This window comes from Anabrus simplex, chromosome 9 (assembly GCF_040414725.1).
Source record: "Anabrus simplex isolate iqAnaSimp1 chromosome 9, ASM4041472v1, whole genome shotgun sequence".
NCBI classification, from domain to species: domain Eukaryota; kingdom Metazoa; phylum Arthropoda; class Insecta; order Orthoptera; family Tettigoniidae; genus Anabrus; species Anabrus simplex.
Genome location: NC_090273.1, coordinates 166,458,588 through 166,480,319, shown reverse-complemented (window position 1 = coordinate 166,480,319; position 21,732 = coordinate 166,458,588). Strand labels below are relative to the sequence as shown.

Here is a 21,732-nt window from a genome sequence, read left to right as displayed (position 1 = left end):
ACTGGGGTAGTTCGGAAAACGTAAGCAATTGCAATTGAATCGGCGAGTTGAAAAGGGTACACATTCCAAAATCCTTACTTTTCAGGAGAAAGGAAAACCTGTTTTGTAGCTAAACGAAAGGTTAGATCAAAAAAGTTTCTATTAGGCATTTATACATCACATTTCTACGTATTCAACTACAAAGTATGGAAATCATATTACGTATGGTTTTCAAGTTATGCCACTTTTTATCTCGAGGAATATGTCCCCTTGTATACGGTAGGTACTCAATTAAGAAAGATCCTTGTAGGGGCAGATAGTGTATAATAAACTCGCAGTATCAAAAGTCTATTAAGCTGTAACATATATTTACACAAAAATACGCCCAACATCATTTCTTTTATAGTTATTCATTGTCATTCCGTCTCTTTAAAGTGTTCTACTTTACGAAGATGTCTAGCTTCCATAACCTCTGAATGGTGTACGGTACCGTATGTCTTCTATGTTTAAAATATCGTGAAGATCATCAACGTTATCGTCATTCTTTCAACGTGTGTTCAATGTTAAATGGATAAGTCGAATATTTCACAACGATTATATTACTGTCGACAATAAATACCACGAAAATAAACTGCTCACTCGTTTCTTTTTTTCCGCTACACGCTGCTATACAACGCTTATACTAGGGTCCTGGACTGTATAAGCAATTCAGTGAATAACTATAACAGATGTATACACAGGAGGCTTATACACGGTTTATTAGTAACGAATTTCGTGTAAACGGTGTATAAACCTTGTATAAAAGTTATACACCGTTTATTAGTAAGACGGTATGCATTTTAGATGCCTTGTGCTTGCACAGAAAGTACCCAATGCCCTTAAGACATCGCGCCTCATCGAACTTTCCTATGACGAGGGGAAAGTTCTCGCTTTTGTCCACTGACAACAACAGTACAGTGACTATACTTGTACGATTTCCCGCCATGGGACTTCTAAGACCCATTAATGCATGCAATCACCTTGATTCTCAGTTTAAACTTTTCAAATGCCATGAAAAACACTGTTTCAGAAATTTATCCAACAAGGTGCATTTACATTATTCAAATAATGTTCTTGTATAAAACAATGACAAACATAACCTCACGACAAACACAACAAAGACGAGGAAAAATTATTCTAACTCCGCTGTGCAAATGCTTTATCTTTTGGATTACTGTACTGTCTACATTTTTAGATGCCTTGTACTGGCATGGAGAGTGCCCGATGCCCTTACAACATTGTGGCTTTTCAAACTTTCCTATGACAGGGGAAGGAAGTTTCTCGCTTCCATGTGCAGTGTGCACTGCAGAGCAACACAGTACATTTGCCGGCTGGCAATTCTCTCCTTTAAAACCCTAAGTCCGTTTGACCTCAGCATTTAAAAAAATAAAACAAACAATGCAGTTTCATCGGCATTGACAGTATTGTTTGGCGCGTACGAATTGATTATAGGCTATAAGCCACGCTTTTTCGCCAACTGTCGGCATCGCCAGTGTTTGCAGATTCTGCCTCTCCGCACAGTGCCTGCGACCGGTACGTGATATTGTGGCGTTCCTAAAAACGCCGAATACAAAATAATCATGATTCCACTTGAACATAGCAGATACGAAGCACACTGTAGACACGCCAAAGTAGGTGAAAGTGCGCAAAGTTACTCCCTCATGTTCTGAAAGACGCGTTCTTTCGTGATGCGGAGAAACATTGAATTTAAATTACTCTGTAAAATACTATTTTTTTTCAAAATGTAAAGGCAGTTTTGGATTAAAAGTCTGAATTTTGGTAACGAGACCGACATTGTTCTTTGAATTACGAATTACCCATATTTCGAATTAAATGATTTAAATATCATGCTGCTTCGAATTAGACAAGAATTTGAATTAACCGATTTCGAATTATCGAGGTTCTGCTGTATTGGTCTTGTTTCTCCTGTTACTTGACCATTTGTCTCCTGAGTGTACTGTTGCTTTGCGTGACACATAACATATTGATAACGTGCACTCGTGCGGGTTACTCACCATATCCCATGAACAGTCCATGAATTCTTGATCCTGGGAAGGATACACGTGTGTTGTTTGAGTTTCTCTTTCCACTCCATGCAGACAGTATTGGGCCAGTGCTGAGTGAAGATGAGAATGTCCCACGAATGGTCTGGACCTGCTAGAGTAGGTGTGCTGAAAGCAGTTAAAACAGCAACTGAAAACTTGATTCCAAAATACAGCCAAGTACAAAACAGGAATGGTAAGAACATATGTTTATCTTCATTAAAGACAACGTACAGTCTGAAAGCACCTGTGGAACACAGTCCCTTAAAACATTGTGAGGTTGGTAAATTTCTGGCAATTTTCCATATATTCCAAGTAAGTGTTTTGACTGGTACATTAGGGAGCACTGCCAGATTGTATAGTCCTTGCCAGCTGAGTTCGAGGAGGGCCACGTACTGTTCCATAGCTACTAGTGCTTTAACTGTCAGTACCTGGTGTAAAATGGGAAACCATGGAAAAGTATCTTAATTGGGTTTCAATCCCAATGTCTCCAGAATTCAGGCTGACACATACACCTTGTCCCAGAAGCTTGTGGTTGTGATCTTGTACTTTGACACTTGATTCATCTATATCTTCATACAGGACCACATCCAGCCATACAGGGACCTTCTCTTACACGACTTTACATTACAAGCTTATCACTGTTCAGTAGTGTGTGTCACTCAGCGGCAGGCTTGTGGTGCTGCACTTCACAATCACTTGTGAAATACTTCTTGAAACATGTACGAGTAATTGTCATTGACAATTGCATGTAAAAAAACTTCATGGTTCGTCCTATTGAAAATTGTATGAAACAATTATGTTTATTGAAGTGGTCAACCTATTCAATACAATACATTCGTGAGAATGTTTATAACTTAAACATGACACTTAAATTGGGACACGTTTTGCCCCTGTTGTGGGCATCGTCAGCCTATCTCCCAACCTTAAAATCAATTGTCATCCGGATCCTGACACATTCATTTTAAACCATCATGTACCTAAAATAGTAGTATGAGTTAAAAATACAATGTGACGGTCCTTCACTGAAAGGTAAACAAGACTTAGTGGAGTTCATGAAAAAGTCTTTGAAATAATTCATAAGATATCTGGTGTTGGCACCTATTAAAATAATTATCATGTGGTTAGGCACACTCAGTCTTATGAACAATGTTTAACATTTAAAGAATATATTAACACTTGATACAAAATAAACACCATGTTAAGACACTATGTGCAATACATTAACACTTGATACAAAATAAAACACTACATCAAGAGACTATGTACAATACATTTATATCAAGTGTTAATGTATTGTACATAGTGTCTTAATGTAGTGTTTTATTTTGTATCAAGTGTTAATGTATTGTACATAGTCTCTTAATGTAGTGTTTTATTTTGTATCAAGTGTTAATGTATTGCACATAGTGTCTTAATGTACTGTTTTATTTTGTATCAAGTGTTAATGTATTGCACATAGTCTCTTAATGTAGTGTTTTATTTTGTATCAAGTGTTAATGTATTGCACATAGTGTCTTAATGTAGTGTTTTATTTTGTGTCAAGTGTTAATGTATTGTACATAGTGTTTTATTTTATATCAAGTGTTAATGTATTGTACATAGTGTCTTAATGTAGTGTTTTATTTTGTATCAAGTGTTAATGTATTGTACATAGTGTTTTAATGTAGTGTTTTATTTTGTATCAAGTGTTAATGTATTGTACATAGTGTCTTAATGTAGTGTTTTATTAAGTATCAAGTGTTAATGTATTGCACATAGTGTCTTAATGTAGTGTTTTATTTTGTATCAAGTGTTAATGTATTGCACATAGTGTTTTAATGTAGTGTTTTATTTTGTATCAAGAGTTAATGTATTGCACATAGTGTCTTAATGTAGTGTTTTATTTTGTTTCAAGAGTTAATGTATTGCACATAGTGTCTTAATGTAGTGTTTTATTTTGTATCAAGTGTTAATGTATTGCACATAGTGTCTTAACATGGTGTTTATTTTGTATCAAGTGTTAATATATTCTTTAAATGTTAAACATTGTTCATAAGACTGAGTGTGCCTAACCACATGATAATTATTTTAATAGGTGCCAACACCAGATATCTTATGAATTATTTCAAAGACTTTTTCATGAACTCCACTAAGTCTTGTTTACCTTTCAGTAAAGGACCGTCACATTGTATTTTTAACTCATACTACTATTTTAGGTACATGATGGTTTAAAATGAATGTGTCAGGATCTGGGTGACAATTGATTTTGAGGTTGGGAGATAGGCTGACGATGCCCACAACAAGGGCAAAACGTGTCCCAATTTAAGTGTCATGTTTAAGTTATAAACATTCTCACGAATGTATTGTATTGAATAGGTTGACTACTTCAATAAAGTTAATTGTTTCAAATTTATAGTATTGAAAAAGCAGATTCTCTATCTCCATTTAGTTTATTCAGTGCAGTAAGTAGTCAAGACGGACCGTTAATATGGTCAAGTTATAGGTTCTTCGAAATGTACAAGTTGTTGGCCCTGGTGTACACGTCTCCATAAACACTTGCCCCTGAGACATCTCAACTCTTACTAACCAACAGCTGCTGGCGACTCTGTGGATGAAGTTTCTCCAATGCATTTCAAATCTTGTAGGGACATATTCATTATGGGCAGTAGAGAGCCAGCACACATGTATCATGGCTAGTCCACATGACAATGTTAACAAAACAAAGTTAATGAAAACATTTCTCAACATAGTTGATAAACATTTTGTCCACAGCAGACGCCATGTGTGTTGGAAAGTTTGGAGAGAACACTTATGTCACAACTTTTCATTCATGATGCAGTAAGCTTTAAAAATATTCCTGAGAATGCCCCCATTTGACTTTCAGTTTTTGTTGATAGTAATTGGGCCTGAATTGCAAGAAATTATACAGATTATCGGAAAGCCTGCTCTACTTGTGACTTGGTGTTTGAAGCTTTATACAACAATTTCAGGGAATTGGTAAAGTTATGAAATAAAGAAAATCTTTACATCGGTCTGTTTTCAGACCAAATTTGCTCTACAGGAGCGAAAGCCGGATGGACTCAGGATATTTTACTCATAAGTTAGAAGTAACAGACATGAAAGTAGCGAGAATGATTGCTGGTACAAACAGGTGGAAACAATGGCAGGAGGGTACTCAGACTGAGGAGATAAAGGCTACATTAGGAATGAACTCGATGGATGAAGGTGTACACCTCTTAAGCTTTTGACGGAGGAGATCATCTGTGGTGTTGAGGCTTCTTTAAAGCCTTTACCAGATCATATTGCTGAGGGGCCATCTGGTGGCGAATGAACGTACCATTTTCCACTTCTATTATAACGTCCAAATTAAAAGTGTCATTGTTTAAGAAGCCTTTATCGTGGACAGTATAGATTTCTTCTGAGGATGCGGAGCACAGTTCCCTGCAAAACGTTTAGAATTTCATCTTATTTTCTTGACATGGCATAAGCCCAAAAGCCTATACAGTATCATGTCTTTAAGTATGGGCCGTGTAAGCATTAATGACGAAACTATAGAGGCGTAACCCTTCTATCACATGAGTTAAAAATATTGAGACCACCCTAGAGAGAAAAATCAGAAAATTTGTTGAACCTAAACTTGAAGAACAACACAGATTTAGAGCAAACAGATCAATGCTAGAAATAAAATTTTCAACAGGAACGCTCTTAATACCAATATAAATGGTCCGTTATTGGACATTATAAATTTTCCAGCTAACTCATTCCTGGTTGCCAGTGTTTTGCCCCTGTGTGGTAAGTTGGGCTCATCAATTGGTAAATAGTACACCCAGCAAGACGCATGGCTAGTGCATATCGTGGAGGCCACTGTGTAGGCTACTTGGAGCCACCGACACTGTCAATGCATAATGAGAGACTTTCCTCTCTTTTTCAAAAATTGATGCCTGCCTGGCCATCAGATTCCCTATGGGAATCATCATCTTTATCATGAAACAACTATATCGGGAGACAAAGAGCTGTGTGCAGATTCAAGGAGGCAGGTCAAACTGTATTGAAACCAAGAGTGCAGTCCAACAAGGAAGTTTTCTATCAACACTTCTCATCATTACTATAATGGATGAGGTTATAAAAGCAGTGAAAAAGAAGGATCAGACAACAAACTGATGATGTTATGCTATGGGGTGAGACAGAAGCAAAAGTTCAAGCTTAACTAGATCTTTGGTAAAAATAATTTGAAAGCGAAAACCGTTGGTTTAGTGATGAGTCGAAATCCTGAAGCAGAGTCCACCTATGAGTGCAAAATGAAGAAGTAGATATTATCAATAAGGAGCTTTCTTTGTTCTGACAATACCATAACCAAGAAATCAAAATTCTACCACTCCGTTCGTCAATTACTCTGCGATGACTCATTTCCGCAAGCTTGCAGGCTCACGCTGTACAAAACATATCTTGTACCAATTCTAACATCAGGACTGGAAGCAGCAACATTGACTAGATCTGCACAAAGTTGCCTACAGTCCACTGAAATGAAGTTCCTTCGGTCTGTCTTCAAAAGACAAGGAGAGACAAAATAAGGAATGAAAGTATTCGTTAAGAACTGGGATTGGACAGGAGCCTGTTGGAAACCTCAGATTAAGCAGATTACGATGGTATGGACATATGAGAAGGATGGCTCCAATTAGGACCCCACGAGTATACTAAGAAAGGAATGTTGTTGGTAAGAGGCCTAGAGGGAGGCGTCGTGATAGTTGGGAAAAGCAAATTTTCAAAGACCTCACCAAACGTGATGTAAATTGGCAGCAAAATGTAGAACATCAGCTGTGGATGGACAGCAAGAGGCTCGTAAACACCCACACCTGGTTTGCTGGAACGGAACCTTAATTCCATAGTCCCCCAGGATGGTGAACATCTCTTCCCTCGGTACCCTGTCATATGCTTTCTCTAGATCTACGAAACATAAACATAACTGCCTATTCCTCTCGTAGCATTTTTCATTTACCTGTTGCATACTGAAAATCTGATCCTAACAGCCCCTCTGTGGTCTGAAACCACACTGTTTTTCATCCAACTTCCTCTCAACGACTGATCGCACCCTCCCTTCCAAGATCCCAGTGAATACTTTGCCTGGTATACTAATCAATGAGCTACCTCGATAATTCTTGCAATATATATATATTTTTCCCCTTTGTTTTTAGATAGGTGCAATTACTGCTTTTGTCCAACCTGAAGGTACCTTACGAACACCCCATGCTAATCTTACTAGTCTATCATCCCTGCCTTCCTGCTACACTTTACAATTTTCTGGTGTAATTTCATCTATTCCTGCTGCCTTATGACAATGGAGTTTTATTTACCATCCTTTCCACTGCCTCAAGCTATTTGCAACACCACCAGGATGATTTCCTTTTACATTGAGAAGATGTTCAAAATATTCCCTCCACCTCTCCAGTGATTCCCTTGGATCTAGTATGACTTCACCTGAATTACTCAAAACACTGTTCATTTCATTTTTCCTTCCTTTCCTAAGATTCTTTATTACAGTTCAGAAAGGTTACCCTGCTGCTTGACCTAGCATTTCCAGGTTATTACCAAAATCTTCCCACCACTTCTTTTTGGATTCAACAACTATTTGTTTCGCTCTGTTTCTTTCATCTACATACAAATCCCTGTCTGCCTCCGCCCTTGTTTGGAGCTATTTCTGATAAGCCTTCTTTTTACGTTTACAGGCTGCTCTCACTTCATCATGCCACCAAGACGTTCGCCTTTACCCATCACTACACACAGTTGTTCCTAGGCATTCCGTTGCTGTTTCTACTACAGCATCCCTGTATGCCACCCATTCACTTTCTATATCCTGAACCTGCTTACTGTCTACTGTTCGAACCTTCTCACTAATCATATCCATGTACTTCTGTTTAATTTTCTCGTCCTGGAGATTTTCTACCCTTATTAATTTGCAGACAGATTTCACTTTCTCTACCCTAGGCCTAGAGATACTTAGTTCACTACAGATCAGATAGTGGTCTGCATCAACGAAAAAACCCAAAAATCTCGTACATTCCTAACAGACTTCCTGGATTCGAAGTTGGTTAAGATATAGTCTATTATGGATCTGGTCCCCCTAGCCTCCCATGTGTAGCGGTGAATAGCCTTATGCTTGAAGAATGTATTTGTAACAGCCAAACCCATACTAGCACAGAAATCCAGCAAATGCTTCCCATTCCCATTAGCTTCCATATCTTATGACATTTACCAATCACCCTTTTGTATCCTTCAGTTCTATTTCCAACTCTCGCATTGAAATCGCCCATTGGCACTATTCTATCCTTGCTGTTGACCCTGACTACGATGTCACTCAATGCTTCATAAAACTTGTCAACTTCATCCTCATCTGCACCCCCACATGGTGAATACACTGAGACAATTCTCGCCCTAATTCCTCCAACTGCCAAATCTACTCACATCATTCGCTCATTTACGTGCCTAACAGAAACTATGCTGCATGCAATAGTTTTCCTGATAAACTGTTCTATCCCATACTCTCCCCTTCTATTCTTATCACCCGTCAAATACACTTTATAATCTCCTATCTCTTCCTTGTTATCTCCCCTTACCCAAATATCGCTTACTCCTAGCACATCCAGATGCATCCTCTTTGCTGACTCAGCCAGTTCTACTTTCTTTATTCCATAAAACCCATTAATATTGATAGCTCCCCATCGAATTCCATTTCGTTTGGCAAGTTGTTTCCAAGGAGTCCCTCGCCTGTCAAATGGGAGTGGGACTCCGTTACTCCCATAGGTCCGAGACTTGCTTAAAATGTTCTGAGCTCGGTAAATTCATGAAGCAGGATGCTACCCTACTTACACATAGTCCAAGTGAGGATCTTTCCTCTAACGGGTTATGGACCACCGGTGAATTATATAGTCCTAGCCGCCTGAGCACAAGGAGGGCCACGACTCAGAATATGTCTGAGATGCCCACTCCCATTCCATACTGGTATCCCAACTTTCAGGTCCACTTACTAGGCCACTCAGCCATTGCCCATGGTTCACGAACTAGGATGTGACTACAGTAACTCACACCATGAACCATATTAGAACATAACTAAACCAAAAATACTGTAATTAAAAATTTCAGTTGTAATTTTATAGCCAGCTTTTAGAAGAAATAAGAAAGCATTGTATTCTGCACTACGAATTTTCATGCTCTAATTATGTTCTTGTGCATCTGTCAACCGAAATGTTAACAGAAAGATGGAAAGTTCATGAAAAGTTTCACTCACAAAAGGTAAAGATATTTTCTTTACCTGCATGCTCGAAAAGTTAACAAACATGCTATTTTGTTTATTAACAGTCAAAAATGCTCATTAACATTGTTGGTTAATAGTGTTTATTAATAAAGTTAATAAGAACACCTTTGCACAAATAAATGTTTTGTTCTTTTCTTTTCTTTTTTCAACGGCAACAACAACATAACAATAACGGCAATATAAGAACGAGCTTAGGGGAGTAGGAGCCTTCAATGTCTGAACACGCCTAGAACTCCCTCAAGGCACCTTTTCAGTACACTTCACGTTGCACCGACACAGATAGGTCTTATGGCGACGATGGGACAGGAAAAGCCTAGGAGTTGATGGCGACGATGGGACAGGAAAAGCCTAGGAGTTGGAAGGAAGTGGCCGTGGTCTTAATTAAGGTACAGCCTCAGCATTTGCCTGGGGTGAAAATGGGAAACCATGGAAAACCATATTCAGGGCTACCGACAGTGTGGTTCGAACCCACTATCTCTTGGGTGCAAGCTCACAGCTGCGCGCCCCTAACTGCACGGCCAACTCGCCCGGTTCCAGTACACTTAAAAGCTTATCAGCAGCCCTTAATTCAGTGGGATGCAACAAGGTAACATATAAACAGGAGCAGTAACTGAAACTGCACTTAATGAAAGGCCGAAAAGCAACATACACTGGGATGCTGAACCCACTCAAGCAAACCCGTGACATGACAGCAATAAAACCTAACGGGGAAGAGGATAACCCGTAGTATATTTATCACTAAGATGGGAAACAAGGCTCCACATTATGAGACAACCACTCTGCAGCAAACTCGTCTGTATTCTCAATTGATCACTATCAAAGGGTAGAGAAAGTTTGAAGTATTCAATACCATTAGTTTAATATAGTCTCCTATATAATTGGTACTAGTTTTGACCCTACAAGTGATCTGCAGCCATGATCTAATTGGAAACATGCAATCAACAATAAAGAATACAATTCGGTATGTCTTAATTTAAAATCTAAGTCTAAAACATAGATGAAGTCAAAGTAGACATTTAAAATTGAGACTAAAATGACACATTAAAACTCTTGTGGTTGGTGGTGAACCGTGTGTCGATCATGGAGTTGGTATTCCTTATCTGTATAGTTCATTAGCTCATGTTACTGCCCACAAGCGTTCTTCTGTACAAGTATATTTCAAAAGCTTTGATACGTCTTTCCAGAAAAGGATCAAAATCATACAGAAAGACTGGGAAAACATAACATCACAACATGCGAACTCGGAGCTGTACTGGTGAACAACGTTTTGGCTTGGCCAATCCTCAGTCACTGTAGTCCCCAGATATCTGAAGGATGACACTTGTTGAACAACTGTGTGTGCAGCGAGTTTTTGAAAATGCAATCAGCTTGGTCTTGCCAATAATCATGAACAGACCAAATCTTGCACTGATCCTTACAATTTTAATAATAATCTGAGGATGAGCAAGGTTACTGGCTAACACAGTGGGACCATCAGCAAAGTGGACGATATAAATGATGTTGCCATTTATCCTAATCCTTAGGTTAACATCCTCAACGACTTCTCTGAACACAGCCTCAGAGTAGATATTAAAAAAGAAGAGGGGAAAGTCACACACCTCTATGTTCTCAGTTGTGTCTCCTTCCATATTTTTTACCTCTGCTGTTTGGTTCCAATGGTGTAGGGGTAGCGTGCCTGCCTCTTACCTGGAGGCCCCAGGTTTGATCCCGACCAGGTCAGGGATTTTCACCTGGACCTGAGGACTCAGCCTACATGATTAGAATTGAGGAGCTACCTGACGGTGAGATAGCGGCCATGGTCTAGAAAGCCAAGAATTACGGCCGAGAGGATTCGTCGTGCTGACCACACGACATCTCGTAATCTGCAGGCCTTCAGGCTGAGCAGCGGTCGGTTGGTAGGCCAAGGCCCTTCAGGGGCTGTAGTGCCATGGGGTTTGGTTTTGGTTTGGTTCCAGTAGAGGTGAGTGATGATACGTAGGTCAGCAAGTTTTGAAAGACATGCACAATCGAGAGCTTTTCGGTATTACATGTAATATAAATCACAGACTAATATATTGATTAGGTGGATAAAATAATAAAATATCTTATTGTTATTATATAAAGTCAAACATCATCAATACGGATCCAAAATTATTTATATCACATGTAAAAACTACCGCGCGGTACACCTCTATGACACAAGTTCAAATCTTGCGCTAATTGAAACTTCTCTACTGGAGAAACCCGGAACTTTAACAACTGAACTAACTCTACGGTTTATCAGAAGATGTCACTGAGTGTTTTTGATTTGCTTTTGTTTTTCATTGATCAAGAAGTGTGGACATTCTCTAACAGATGTCTCTACCAAAAACTATGATAATGCACTCTGGTGTAAAGGAATGAACCTTTTTGGAGAAATGTTGTAATACCAATATAAATGGTCCGTTATTGGACATTATAAATTTTCCAGCTAACTCATTCTTGGTTGCCAGCGTTTCACCCTCGTGTGCTAGGGTGGGCTCATCAGTTGGTACCTAGCACACCTACCAATACGCTGGCTAGTGCATACCGTGGAGGCCACTGCGTAGGCTAACTGGAGCCACCGGCAGTGCCAATGCACTAAGAGACTGTCTCATCACTAAAAATTGATCCCTGCTTGGCCATCAGATGATATAGATGTTGATTCCCATAGGGAATCTGAAATATTTGTCCTGAATGAGAAAATTTATAATACCAATATAAATGGTCCGTTATTGGACATTATAAATTTTCCAGCTAACTCATTCTTGGTTGCCAGCGTTTCGCCCTCGTGTGCTAGGGTGGGCTCATCAGTTGGTACCTAGCACACCTACCAATACGCTGGCTAGTGCATACCGTGGAGGCCACTGCGTAGGCTAACTGGAGCCACCGGCAGTGCCAGTGATGAGACAAAGTCTCTTAGTGCATTGGCACTGCCGGTGGCTCCAGTTAGCCTACGCAGTGGCCTCCACGGTATGCACTAGCCAGCGTATTGGTAGGTGTGCTAGGTACCAACTGATGAGCCCACCCTAGCACACGAGGGCGAAACGCTGGCAACCAAGAATGAGTTAGCTGGAAAATTTATAATGTCCAATAACGGATCATTTATATTGGTATTATAAATTTGCTCATTCAGGACAAATATTTCAGATTCCCTATGGGAATCAACATCTATATCATCTGATGGCCAAGCAGGGATCAATTTTTAGTGATGAGACAAAGTCTCTTAGTGCATTGGCACTGCCGGTGGCTCCGGTTAGCCTACGCAGTGGCCTCCAAGGTATGCACTAGCCAGCGTATTGGTAGGTGTGCTAGGTACCAACTGATGAGCCCACCCTAGCACACGAGGGCGAAACGCTGGCAACCAAGAATGAGTTAGCTGGAAAATTTATAATGTCCAATAACGGACCATTTATATTGGTATTATAAATTTGCTCATTCAGGACAAATATTTCAGATTCCCTATGGGAATCAACATCTGTATCACAAGAAATGTTGTATCCATAAGTTTTGTCTTTACTAAATTTTGTTCTGTGGTTTGTGGGTTGGCAACATTAATCCTTTCTTTCTGCCTGTTTTGAATTTAGCCAATCAGTAATTTCTGTAATTAATTTACCTCCAATCACAGCTTTCTTCTTCAAATTTCCTTGTGTAATTCTTAGTCAACCAATAAAAATTGAGTGGGTGTGTCTACTCATTCCTGAAAGGTCTCAAATTTTCCACGAGGGTATGAAAACTGCTGATTTTCTGGTCTCCGGGCCACTTCAGTAACATCTTGCTTAGTGTGTGGATATGTAGCAGGGGGCGGGAAGCGCCTCTTTCTTCGGGCAACAGATCTCCAACAAGGTAATGGCCTTTTAACATCTTTATTTCTTGCTAGCTCAGCAGTTTAACTCTCGGGGAGGGTTCGAAACCTTTAATATGTAAACTATTAAACAAGTAAACCGTTTTCCTGGTAAACTTCAGGTTTTTTAAAACTTTAATTCAGGGATAGAGAGTGCTTTACCCTCTCGAGCTCCCCTTCATTTGAAATTGAGGTGACTACGTTTTCATAACCGTTTCTTCTCTTCCTTAATGTATTAAAGTTTTCTCATACGAGTCACCTCCCTAGCTTGGGATTAGCCCCTGTATTATCGGCCTAGCGTCACATAGGTTTTAAAAAACTTTAGTGTAGGAGGGCAAGTACTCGTCTCCATTCAATTTTGTATTTTGGGCCATTTATTTAACCCGTTTTGTTTTCCTTCCTGAGAAGGTCCAGTAGATTGGGTACGAGGTACCCCTGTGCCATTATTAGTGTGCCTTGAGGGCAGTTAGTGTAAAGTCAGTTTATGGCCTCTTAAATAGGCTTGAAAAATTGAGAGCGGGTCAGCTCTTTCTTGTGTGTGAAAGGTGCCTCTGGGAGGCTTGAGGTTAAAAGTTGGGAGCAAGTGCTCCATGCAATTAGGGCTTTTCTGCCCCTTTGGTAATTTGTGGTTGTGAGCTGAGAGCTCAGAAATTATACTTGGGGCTCGAAGCCCAGATCCTGTAATAATCCCCTAACACTTCTGATTTCTTTGTACCTGATTTTGGCTTGTTGTTGACTTGTTACTTGTTGAGTTTTGAAAGTCTATATGAAAATTGTTAAGTTCTGAAAATATAACCTTTATGAAAATTTTAATTCATCTTTCGGACTTTTAGTTAGACCCATTCCAGCCCGCACCTTCTTTCACCTCTGCTGTTCCACAGATACCTTGGAACAATAACAATGCCAACCAGGCAAAGATAAAACCTAATAAATATTTGTACCTTAGAATTAAAATAGGCAAGATTTCAAGAGCTATCAAATTCTTTAAAGATTGCTTGAGACTAGAACTAGTACCTACCCAAATTTCTCAAATCTTTACAAAGGATAGGCATTCCTAATTTAAAATCTAATGTCACTCATAACAAAGCAAGCAGCATCTGGCTAAAAATTGAAATCAAACTATTATATAAGAAAAAATCTTTACTATTTTTTTTCTGTTGGCTTTACGTCGCACCGACAGAGAGGTCTTATGGCGACAAATGGATAGGAAAGGCCTAGGAGTTGGAAGGAAGCGGCCGTGGCCTAATCGAGAAATGAATCTTTTAGAAAAGGGCATTAAACATAATCGGCCCAATCATGAAAAGGTAGAAGACATAATCACCACCATCGCTGAAACAGAGACCAATACTGACAAACAAATTCCAATTGACCAACAAAACGATGTACAATATGAAGTAAAAAAGAAACTTCCAACACTAGATAAAAAAATAACAACTAATAGCAACTGTAGCTCTTCGAAACAAATTCAAAAATTGAAATAAAAAATCTGTAAAGGCAATCTTCTGGTAACAAAAGCAGATAAGCGCAATACCATAGCAATAATGAACAAGCAAGATTACACAGAGAAAACAGAAAACATTTTTGAGATAAAACCTACTCAATAATTAATAAAGATCCAATAAAAAAAAAAAGTAATGCAATTTGAAGACCCTCCTCAAAAATTCAACTTTCATTTTAAGCGATCAGGAATATCAGAAAATGACCACAATGAACCCAAAATTACCCACAGTAAGATCATTACCAAAAATTCATAAGAAGGAGGTCCCCATTTGACCAATAATCAATAGTAGGAATAGTCCAACCTATAAAACCTCTCAGTTCCTTCATAAATTCTTAAACATTTCAAATTCCACAATACAAACCCCATAAAAAACTCAATCGAACTTTGCAATTCCTTATACAAATTTAGTCTACAACCAAACCACGTTCTATGTTCCTTCAACATTACTAATATGTACACAAATATCCCTGTTAATGACACCATCAACATCATAGAAAATAATCTGTCCAAACATAGCACATTAAGTCAAATTGGAATTGATGAATGCTTAAAATTACTCAGTTCTGTTTTAAACAATAATTACTTCAATAGTAAAATTTACAAACAAAAAGGTTTGGCAATGGGCGACCTGTTATCCGGCATTTTAGCCAATATCTATATGAATGATCTTGAACACAGAAAGATAACTAATAACGTCGAAGGGCTTAGCCGATGGCATCACTATGTCGATGATACTACAGCAATCATTGACAAACAAATCAACAACAGTGGCAACATATTATTGTTCCTTAATAGTTTAGATAACCACATAAAATTCACTAAAGAAGACGAGAGCAGTAAGTCTTTAAATTTCCGTGTGTTCTAAAGAAGTTCAACTTCGATCACTTAAAAGAGCCTCTTACTATAGTCTGGTATATTGGGCATTAAAAATACCTATGTCATCTAATAATCGAAAACAAAAATTACAATTCATAAAAGAAATAGCCAAATTCAACGGATTTGAAGCGGATATGATTAATAAAATCATCAATAAAGTGAAATTGGAACTAGCCAAAACTTTAACCCCATTAAAACCCAATAAACCTAAACATGCTAAGTTCACATTTACCAACCATAGCATTCATCCGATTACCAATTCTCTATTAAAAAAAAAAAAAAAAAAACCCACGATGTAAAAATAATATATACAACAAAAAACACCAATCGTAATTTATTTTGTAATCATAACTCAATTAATACTACAGATAACCATTATTCTTCATCAGGTATATACAGATTAAAATGCTTTAAATGTAATTTTTCTTATGTTAGCGAGATTGGCCGCAGTTTTTCAACCAGATATGCTGAACATTTTACACTAAGCTGAAACACAATAAATTTTCTGCAATGGCCAATCATATGAGGGAAACAGGGCATAAATTTTCTACCATAGAACAGGATTTATATGTATATCTTAAAAAGAATTGAAAAAGGTAAACTCATGACAAGTACGAAAATATATTCATATTTCTTGACCAGAAGTTCAACAAAGATAGGAACTTAAATGACGTCATTGATTTGTAACCGCTACTACAGTGGTTACACAAAACAAAGCACTAAACACAATAAGGGGGGAAGTAAGAGCAACTACACAATATCAGAAACACTACACAATCAGCGAAACATCAGCTGTACTACGCGGATCTCCGCCAACAACATAATACGTAAATATCTGTAGGGCCAACTAGTGGACAATAAACCAGGAAGGTGGAAGGAACTACGACCTACTGAGGGCATGGACATGGCTTAGGTTGCGGCTTCCAAAATAATTCGCCGTGATCCTTAAATTTGAAAAATATTAATCACAAGTGAAATTTTACAAATACATTCCGAAACAAAATCCACCAACTTGCAACTTACGAACTATAAGCTCTGTGATACACATAACTTAGAGGTTCTTTGATAATGCTTTTCTGCAAGTTGAAAATTTCAAACCAACTATACATCGAGTTACAAATCCAGTAGTACAATGCAATTTACAGTGAAGTAAACGTACTCTCCAAAACTCTAGCATACATCAAGTGACACTGAACTACCAGAGGCAAACCCCAAGGTAAATATATTAAATTACAATCTACATATTTAGTGAAACAAGAAATGGGAATGCCTCGAAACAAACAGGCAAGCCCAGCTGAAAAGCTAAGGCGTCATAAATAATTAATTTGGCGAATCTATACGAAATAGCAACCGAGCATTACGGAAATTTTAGCCGGAACGGAATTCAAGAGTGCTTACCCGAAAGGTGGACCATCCCATTAGCGAGGCGTCGCACACGGCATAAAACATCAGACAGTTATGATTTATAAATTTCATTTTTCCGTATTGATAGTTACCAATTGTCATAAAAGGAAAAGAAAGTTCCACCTGATCAATACTTTGCATTTACATGTAATGCAGATTATCACATGTCTAGGACCGGTTTCGACCTCAACAAGGTCATCCTCAGCTACATTAGAATCTTATTTGCATTTTCACCTTATGCCTCATAAAGACCTTTATGACATACGGTACTCTATTGTTTAACAATATTATTTAAAATATTTTTTATACTCTTGCTAAAACATTTTAAAACATTACATCATAACTGGAATTATGCCAAAACAAGCTTGTATCTTAATATACACATGCAATTGTAGCGGAATGTAGCTTATTGAGTGTAAATGTTTACCATATTCAGTTGAAATAAGCCCCATTTTACAAATGTATAGTCTTATTTGAGGGGGGCTTTGTTTATATTCGTGAATGTTATAGCAATGAGCTACCAGTAAAATATACTAATTAAGTAAAGTTGCGTGTTGAAGTCAACACGCAATTTAGTCTACTAAGTACATTATCATACTTAAAATATTTTAATGTGAACATGTAATATAACATTTTATCAACATGCAACTTTAGTTAATTAGTATATTTTACTGGTAGCTCATTGCTATAACATTCACGAATATAAACAAAGCCCCCCTCAAATAAGACTATACATTTGTAAAATGGGGCTTATTTCAACTGAATATGGTAAACATTTACACTCAATAAGCTACATTCCGCTACAATTGCATGTGTATATTAAGATACAAGCTTGTTTTGTCACAATTCCAGTTATGATGTAATGTTTTAATTTTTTTAGCAAGAGTATAAAAAATATTTTAAATAATATTGTTAAACAATAGAGTACCGTATGTCATAAAGATCTTTATGAGGCATAAGGTGAAAATGCAAATAAGATTCTAATGTAGCTGAGGATGACCTTGTTAAGAGGTCGAAACCGGTTCTAGACATGTGATAATCTGCATTACATGTAAATATAAAGTATTGATCAGGTGGAACTTTCTTTTCCTTTTATGACAAACATCAGACAGACCAACACAGACTAAGGCAGACCAGGCCTAGACAAGACAAGTCAGACCGAATTATCATGAAAGCTGCCTCGCTCTCTATATACAGGAAAACCCTTGCCTTGGAGTAGCCAATCAGAATGCATGAGTCCGCCTATGCCCTCCTAGGTTCACCAGTCACAATTCCTACCACAGTCGCGAACTTTAACTAAGCTTCTCGAATACGCACATTCCCGAATCTTCCATTTCTAGAATAGTTAGAAAATGCCTTCTAGAACACATAACCAACAAAAGGCAACACACCCTGTTCGAAAATTCATGTAACAATTTTCTAGATATTTCCATTAAGTACGGAACTGAAATCTACTATTTACACATACCATATGTTACAAATATTACACAGTACAGGTTAGGTCGTTACAAATAAAACATACTACCACACTTTACAAATAAAGTCTTCAATAAACATTTTCCACTTCCACTACATTGTTCACCTGTGACATGATTAAAAAATTTCTTTGTACGAACAGATTGCAATACTTTTACAAAAATCAATTCCCCTCACAAGCAAATTTTTCAAATTTTTCGACCTTAAATCAGTAAGCATTCCCACCATTCCTATACATAATACACTCTCCCCCCCTGTCGCTAGCAGTTGCCCTTCAAGCACAACAAGCAGGCCCTTAGCCACGCCTTCGCAAGCGCAACCCCATCCAACAAGATCCCACCGCTATAACACGCGCAGTAAGAACTCGACAGTTGCCAGCAGCCCTTAGGTCATAACACAGTAAGTCATTCTGACTGAAAGCCAAGAGGTAAGTTTGTATGTTCTCCATGTAATTTTCATAGCGAGCCTTTTATATATCGTTTAACACCAGGCTTCTGGTTTTCAATTACAGACTTCACCTTAAAATCAACAATCAATATGCTTTTCTACACACAACTTCAACATCGCCTCTTTTGACCAGCATGTCAACAAACGTACAATTCGTAGTAATGCCAATATATCATGTCAAATGAGATGGTCCAAAGGAGTCCAAATCTAACTTGAACATCAAGTAAGAGTTACAAGTTTTTACAGCATATACTAATGACGTTTAGCTTATACATACAACTGATTGTTTAAGACTATCATTGTAAATGTGTACGACCACATTTTAACACGATGACATTTGGCTTCATTATTCAGAATGTTTTTCTGTTATCAACCACTTGCTAGTGTATCATCACACAAGTTTATATTTAACTGTTCACTTGACCCATACTTACAGACCTTATTAAACTATCCATTCAATAGTTTTATCACATGTTAATTTTTATTTGTGACTTTTTAAGATTCTTTTTAGTATAGTCTTATTTTTAACATTAGTTCATAAGTCAATCAGGTGCCTGATTTTATTTTAAGGTCTAAAGGCTACCTTACATGGTCAACATTATTGAGTCAGTATCTATATTGATCAATATATTGACCATATAAGGAGTATATTGAAACAATAATATTGATGGCAATAATATTGAAGAAAATAAAATCTGTCCGATTTTTATTGAACGCCCGTCAGTATATTGAGGCGGCTTCAGTATTATTGCCACGTGTGAGGGGTATATTGCCATATGGTGCAATAAAACGTCAGTCAGTCTGTAGACGCGGAAGAGGTTGTTTCTATTTCGTGTCCTGTGAGTGTGTGTTTGAGTTGCTTGTTTGTGCTTTTTGTTCCTTGCAATGGAACCTAATAAAAGTACAGGTGGTGTTGTAAAGAGTAAGTTGCGAAAGAAGTTGCAAGACAAAGAAGAAGAGAGGAAATTCATTTTAATATGCATCGAGGTAGGAACTGAGTTTGAAAATACAGTAAAACTGGACTAATTGGGGCTGAAACGGGCAAATAACTGATCTATAAATAAAGCCCATCTTGACTGATTTGGTATGAGACATCTTCGTCATTTCATTCTACAGTAGTCAGTAGCCTACATTCCAGACATAAGAACTCCATATTGTAAAACTAAGACATCGCTTCGCGGTAATTCGTTGTAGAATAGTATGTTTAAAAAATTTATTTATTTATTGAATTTATTTTTTAGCCTGTCCGGATTAAGCGATATCCAGATTAAAAGGGTCCGGATAAACGCGGTTTTATTGTAAATAATAAAATAACAATTTAGTTGTTATTTCGTCACTTCAAGAGGGGTAATGCTTGTTTTAGTTATATCAGTCCATGCCGGTTCTATGGAAATTAAATCGGACGATTACATGGACAGCTCGGTTGCTTCATTTTTATCAAGAGAAACGCCCACATGCCAAGTTTTACATTAGGGGATGTTGTCTGAGCCCATCCCAGTAAACACAGGAGTTAAGCAAGGATGTTTGCTGTCACCTATACTATTTCTGATGTTGCTGGATCTTATGATGAAGAAGGCAATGAATCGTCGAAGAGGAATTCAATGGGGACTGACAGGCAGGTTGGAGGACTTGGACTTTGCGGATGACTTGTATTTGCTAGCCAACAGTTTTAAGGATACGGAAGCAAAGCTGAATGATTTAAAAACCGAAGCATCAGAGGTGGGATTGAAGATAAATGGAAAGAAAACCAAGGAGATGCGCTATAATAACCGAAGCAAGGCACTATTATTTTTAGGAAACCAAAAGATCGAACAAGTCAGCTAAAGGCTAAAGGAGCATTTGCAATGCTGAGACCAATCTGGGAATCAAGGGAACTTAACACCTATACCAATACAAATGTCAAGTCAGTACTGCTTGTGTGAAACATGAAAGACTAACAAACAACTGATTAGCAGACTTCAAACATTTGTGAACAGAAAAGAGGATCTGGTGGCCACAAGTAATCTCCAATGAAGAACTGTGGAAAAAAAACCATCAAACACCCATTGATATTGAGATGCGTCGTAGGAAATGGAAGTGGATCGGGCATAAAGACAACATAGCAAGACAAGCCCTGGAATGGAACCCACAAGGTAGCAGGAGAAGAGGCAGACCAAGAAACACATGGAGGAGGAGTGTAATAGCAGAAGGGATGGAGAAAGGAGGGAAGACCTGGACAGAGATCAGGACGATGGCGCAGAACAGAGTCCGGTGGCGGAAGTTCGTTGATGCCCTACGCTCCACTTAGGAGGTACAGGAAATAAGTAAACAAAAGTAAGTCAACACAGTGAGACAAATTTTAACCCGCTCGCCTTCTTTCTGGCCACGAATTTTTAGCCCCTATGTTTTTCTTATAAAGCAGAATTCTGCCTCAATATTTGCATTTTATCATACTATGCTTATCTATTGAGGCCTTGGGTTTGATGATCTGATCCCCAAGCGATGTTTATTGTTCAAGCTTTTTACAAAGAGGATCCATCTCAGCAACAGACATATGTTATTTTCAGAAGTAATATGACACAAAAGTACTTTTCTTTTTAGACAAACATATAAAGTGATTTTAGCATAGGTTGTATTTGTTTTGTCTTAATATTTATGTAATGTAATTTTCAATCCGCGGAGACATTACTATTAAGAATTTTGTCAGTTCAGTTTTTATAAGTGATAATGTCTTCAGGCCAAAGATTGTTTTAAGAATAAATAAGGCTGATGATGCCCAATGAATGAAGGATGAAACATGTCCCTTTAAGTCTAGTAATTTCTAGAGGCGCACGGCTGTGAGCTTGCACCCGGGAGA

The 21,732-nt window shown here is 38.0% G+C and overlaps 2 protein-coding genes across 3 annotated transcripts in view; one reads left to right on the top strand and one right to left on the bottom strand.

The window, feature by feature from the left end:
* Positions 1-21,732, top strand: part of Hyls1 (Hyls1 centriolar and ciliogenesis associated) — a 166,847-nt gene that overhangs the window by 41,890 nt on the left and 103,225 nt on the right. The window lies entirely within an intron of this gene.
* Positions 1-21,732, bottom strand: part of RNaseX25 (Ribonuclease X25) — a 221,402-nt gene that overhangs the window by 178,623 nt on the left and 21,047 nt on the right. The window contains exon 3 of the mRNA XM_067153873.2: positions 2,034-2,189. Coding sequence (XP_067009974.2) covers positions 2,034-2,189 — 156 coding nt within the window. The remainder of the gene's footprint in view (positions 1-2,033; positions 2,190-21,732) is intronic.